The sequence below is a fragment of the Sebastes fasciatus genome, chromosome 16 (genome assembly GCF_043250625.1).
Source record: "Sebastes fasciatus isolate fSebFas1 chromosome 16, fSebFas1.pri, whole genome shotgun sequence".
Lineage (NCBI taxonomy): Eukaryota > Metazoa > Chordata > Actinopteri > Perciformes > Sebastidae > Sebastes > Sebastes fasciatus.
Window position 1 is genome coordinate 1,587,141 of NC_133810.1, and position 6,000 is coordinate 1,593,140.

The 6,000-nt window shown below is 42.4% G+C and overlaps 2 protein-coding genes across 5 annotated transcripts in view; both read left to right on the forward strand.

The window, feature by feature from the left end:
* LOC141753168 (rap1 GTPase-activating protein 2-like) overlaps window positions 1-6,000 on the forward strand; it is a 467,886-nt gene that overhangs the window by 162,856 nt on the left and 299,030 nt on the right. The gene's annotated exons all lie outside the window — the stretch shown is intronic.
* On the forward strand, window positions 1,778-2,749 carry LOC141752441 (odorant receptor 131-2-like). The gene has a single exon (XM_074610412.1). It carries the CDS (start codon window positions 1,778-1,780, stop codon window positions 2,747-2,749), a length of 972 nt encoding a protein of 323 aa, XP_074466513.1.

Consider the following 6,000-nt stretch of genomic DNA (forward strand, 5'->3'; position numbering starts at 1 on the left):
TTGGTAGTGACCGAAAGAATGAGATGGCGGACACAGGCGGCCGAAATGAGCATCCTTTGTAGGGTGGCTGGGCTCAGCCTTAGAGATCGGAGTAGAGACGCTACTCCTTCACGTCGAAAGGGGCCAGCTGAGGTGTGTTGGGGACTCAGATAGGAGCTTTGTCTTTTACGGTCGCTAGAGGTCGCCGTTGTGTTCTTTTATACCTTCTTTCGGTGATCTATCATGTGAATAGATGATAAAACCTACTAGTGGGTGTAGTATACGGTTACCAGACGTCCCGGTTTTTCCGGGACAGTCCCGGTTTCAAGCTGACGTGTCCCGAGTCCTGACACATATCTGTAAAACACTCAAATGTCCCGGTTTTCAACAGTCACTAACAGATTGTCCCAGTTTTCACCACAATTAAAATAATAATATTATACTGACATAGATGTTTATCATGTCCGACTCATTAATTAATGTGTGTGCATGAGATAAGTATATAGAGAGCCAGCACAGCGCACCACTGCAGTCTCTGTAGAGAGTGGTTTTGCGCGCGGTCAAGCCAACATTACGCATGGACACAACAGATATCCGCTGGTTACTTATAGTGTAGTTTTGAACCACAGAACCCTCCGTACTTATGTGCACATCAAACGTGTCGTTTTGATTAATTATTCTACACAGTTCCCTCTGCGAATCAAGAGGCATTTCGCTACGCTTATAACTCCCTCAGGGATTGTCCGTTCTGTCTTTCACCCGGTGTCTCCACCGGTGTCTCCACCAGTGGACAACCGGTGTCTCCTGGACAAACTGTCCTCTGAGCTCCACAATTTTAATTTTAGCCTGAGACAAAACAAGTTGAAAAATAATGTACGAAGGCCCAGACAACAATACATTTCCTCTGAGGGAAACTCTCTACAGGACTCCCAAACTGTCAGTGCGTCATGACGGGGATAGTCCTGTGATTAAAGGGGGTGAAAGTAGTGAATGTGATAAGTCATGATTGTAACAGCCTGTAATGCAGCCACCTATAATAATACCTTCTTTCTGATCCCACTCCGTTTTCAAATGCGCCACAGGTGCGCCAAGTTAGCCATCCTGATGAAAACGCCTATGGTGTGTGCATATTAGCGCGTGGATGTGCGGTTCACTTAAGTGTCCCCGTTTTGGGGGTTTGAAAATATGGTCGACCTAGTGTAGTAGGCATCTATTGGCCCACATCTATGGGGCTTATAGCCACTGATAACGCCTATTTAATGGCCTGACAACAGTCTAATCAGCTGTTGAGGGGCACGATAGAAATAAAGTTTACTTACTTGTATACTAAGTTTAAACTATGTAAGACACGATCACATGGACAGGGGTATTGGGGAATAATAGGGCAGAGATTACATTACCTATTACTACTCTGTTAACCATGCTGACATGTGATGGGGTCACGTGAACATGGTTTAGGGCAGGGCAAAGCTGATATACACAGTTTGAGGGCAGGTAACACCTGCAGACCAGTTCTGCTTGCATGGAAACAAGCACAGACCTGGATGATGTGACTCAACGGGCATCTGTGCTTAAAGGATGTTGGATTTTCATTGTTCTCACAATACAAACTGGAAGAGATTTATTTATTACAATTTTATTGTTTGATGGTTTTACTGTTTTTAATTCATTTTTGTTCTTGTAAAGCACTTTGTGAATTGTGTTCTATGAAAGGTCCTATACTAAATACACTTGTTATTAATATTATTACAATGACATCAACAGGATAAATTTCTCATGTCTTAAATGCTTCTCTGAAATGTCACACGCAACTCAATCTCAGACCAACATCACTGCTGGACAGCAGTATCAAGGCTTACTGGAAAGAGTGTTATTTTCCACTCTGACTACAGTACCATGCTGTGTGTTTCTCTTCATTAATGGGGTCATGTTATTCACCTTGAGGAGTAAATTGGTGTTTCGTGAGACCTCCCGTTACATTCTTCTGTTTAACCTCCTTTTTGCAGACACTGTACAGATGGCAGTGAGTCAGTTACTGTACCTCCTGGCTGCTTGTAGAGCAAAACTGACATATCCTGTATGTGGCGTTCTCGTCATGTTGGCCGATCTCACAATAGTAATCTCCCCTCTCACACTGGTGGTGATGTCTCTGGAGAGATATGTGGCTGTGTGCTACCCACTGAGGCACGCTACCATCATCACCATGAGAAACACAGCAGTGGCTATCACTGTGGTTTGGTCCTTCAGTTCACTACATGTCCTCACACAAGTTATTTTACTGTTAGATTTTCCATTTGACAACCTGGAGAGCCTGCAGATGGAAAAGTATTGTGCCAAAGTAAACATACTTTTTGGCCCAATTTCTGGTCTTTATGATAAAGCCTACACTTATTCTCTGTTTGTATCAGCTGGTTTAGCAGTCATTTCTTCCTATATAGGTGTGATGATAGCAGCCAGGTCAGCCTCCACAAATAAAGCTTCAGCCCAGAAGGCTCGTAATACTCTGCTGCTGCATCTGGTGCAGCTGGGCCTCAGTCTCTTGTCAACTATACACCTCTCTTTCCTTGTAGCCATGTCAAACATTGTTACGAGGATCGTGTTTGTGCGCATCCACATTGTTTTTTATGTGCTTATTTTCATCTTCCCCAGATGTCTGAGTTCTCTCATTTATGGCATAAGAGATCAGAACATCAGACCTGTCCTCGTGTACCATCTATGTTGTCGACTGAAACTCTCAGTCGCCCCGGCCAAGGCCAAGGTCTCACCTTAGACTTCATGAAATGAGTTGAGCTTTGTATTTTCCTGTAAATGTAGTGTGTGTATATATATATATATATATATATATATATATAAATCTTCACAGCCAAGGCTGAAGTCTCCCCTTAGCAGACATGGAATGAACTCTATATGTTTTTTAAACTCATGCTTTCATCTGACTGACTTTCATAACTCAGCATATGCAGCATTGCCGAGAACAAATTCAAAACTCGTAAAGAAAACATCCTTTTTTTTATTCAGATGCAGACTATTTAGCATGTTCAACTGTAGTTTTGCCAGTATTTCTTAAATCCACCTATAGAGGCATGTCAAAATTATCATTCTGACAACCAAGAAAAGCTGCTCAAGTTGTCATTTCACTGTTTTAAATATTATCCTAAAATGTGGCTGTGGTATAATAGTACAATATTAGATAATATGCATCCAAAGCTTTTTGCTTTACTGGTGGTCCTCATATCACATGTTTTCTGTCCATTTAGTCTTGAGTTGCACATAATGGATTATCAGCTAGTTTGACATACTGCTAATAATAATAATCAATACTCACTTTTTGCCTCTGTATTTTCATACACTGTATAACTGCCAGTGAGATGTGCTAGTAAATGGATGTTATAAACACTACAAAGGTTTGTTCTATTAATAAACTTGGTCTACTTAATCTTTTTAAATTGTAATTTGATTCAGCCTAAACAAATAATACTATATAGTTAGAACACAACTATAGTCATGAGTGAATACAGGGCTGAAACGTTTTTTCATGCGATTAATTGGATTTATTTGGTGAAGCCATGAGAGCGGCTCATTGTAGTTTTTTTTTCAGATTGGTTTGCTGCCCCCAAGTGGACAAGAAAAATCAATGAATGCAGCTGTAATGTTTAATAAAAAAGACAGTAGAATTGATGGACTTGTAGCCAGATTTTTAACCCAATTAGTTTCAACACCATAATCTTCACCAGACTGGTTGCTAAACTGATGGAGCTGCGACTAAAACTGTAATCTGAAAAGTAAATAAAGCTGTCGGACAAATATAGTGAAGTAAAAAGTACAATATTTACCTCTGAGATGTAGTGGAGTAGAAGTAGAAAGTAGCAGAAAATGGAAATACTAAATATTTTTAAATTATTATTACTATTATCATTATTATTATTATTATTATTATTATTATTATTACAAGTGAGTAGTTAGAATCTGGGGAAAAGTATTATTTTATTTATTTATTTATTTTTCCAATAACAAAGGAGAAACATTAAGGCATAGTAACCTAAACTCAATAAAGCCTCTTAACATACAAGGCACAATTGGATAGGAAAGATAGAAGAAGAAGTATTTGTATATATATAATTTATTTTTTTAAATAGACTTTATTTTAAATTTGTGAACAATACAAAGATCAATTAACCCGATACAGGTAAACGATACATATAGGGGAAATTAGGGGATAACTACAAACATAAAATTAAATTTAAAAAAAAGTAACATAAAACACAAAACCTACCAGGGGTTATTATAAATAAATAAATAATAGTAATTTAAATAAAAACATTAAAATGGAGTACAAACTCACTTTTTTACTAGCCTTTTTGTTTTTTGCAGAAGATGTAGTCTTAATATATATTTTTAATTTAAAATAGTTTTGCAGAATTGTAATGAAAAATCTGAACATGCGGATATATTATATTGAACGTACTATTGGATGCTACACACCGCCCTCTCCCACCTGGAAGGAAGGGACACCTATGTGAGGATGCTGTTCGTGGATTACAGCTCAGCGTTCAACACCATAGTGCCCTCCAGGCTCGTCAGTAAGCTTAAAGGGACTATTTGTAAGATTCAGAAATGCTGCTTAACAGCGACACCTGTGGCCTTGAAATCAACGAAAGTCAGCGTCGAGCTCGCGCTTGCTCGCTCTAAATAGACATGAACGAGCATCGCTCAAAACAGTGAGGAGACACACGTCAGCTAAAAGCACAATATCACTCTATATTTCAGCTGCTTGGCAGTAATGTTAGCTGACCAGACGAAGGTCTCTCCATGAATCAATGCTGATCCTAGTGTTGGCTTTTCCTGCTCAGCGCAGGCTTCAGCAGCGGGGCTCCTCAACGAGTTACGTTATCGCCTCCCGACCGAAGCCGGCAGCCGAAGACACCGGCACCCGGTCGGTAACGAGACGATAACGTAACACGTTGAGGAGTCCCGTCACTTCACAAGACACGGGAAACCTCTGTTGGTCTGGAGGAGCTGCAGCAGTTATTTCTGCACAAACGTCCACTGAACATTCACTAGATATTCTCAGAGCTAAACTAACTCTTCTGCAGTGTGGAGTGAGCAGCATGCACGTCTAGAGGTGGAGCGAGACAGCGAGGACGCGCACGCTGTCTGTGTGAAGGAGAGCAGGCAGCGGAGACGAGGCTCATATGCGAAACGCGCATGTGTGCCGACCCGCTACATTTATACCCTTAAAAAGTTACAAACAGTCCCTTTAAGGATCTGGGCCTGAACACACCACTGTGTGACTGGATCCTGGACTTTCTGACGGAGCGCCCCCAGGTGGTGAGAATGGACAACCTCACCTCCACTTCACTGACTCTAAGCACAGGAGCACCACAGGGCTGTGTTCTCAGCCCCCTCCTGTACTCCCTCTACACCCACCACTGTGTGGCAACAAGAGCTTCAAACACCATCGTGAAGTTTGCGGACGACACAGCAGTTGTGGGGTTGATCTCCCATGGCAACGAGACGGCTTACAGGGAGGAGGTGACCACATTGGAACAGCGGTGTCAGAACAACCACCTCTCCCTGAACATCTCAAAGACCAAGGAGGTCATCGTGGATTACAGGAGTCACCATCAACGGCACAGCGATGGAGAGGGTGGACACCTTTAAATACCTGGGTGTCAACATCCATAAAGACTTGACATGGGCCACCCACACCACCGCTGTAGTCAGGAAAGCCCAGCAGAGACTGGACGCTCTGAGGCGACTCAAGACTTTCAGACTGAAACTACAAATCCTCAGGGACTTCTACCAGGGCACCATAGAGTGCCTCCTGACAGGCTGCTTCACCACCTGATACGGCAGCTGCACCAACGTGGACCGTAAGGCCCTGGGAAGGGTGGTGCGCTCGTCCCAACACATCACCGACCTGCAGGAGCTGTACACCCAGCGGTGCCTCAGGAAGTCCCTGAGGGTCATCAGGGTCAACATCCCCTTCCCCCCCCACAACAGCCTGTTGTCCCTCCTGCC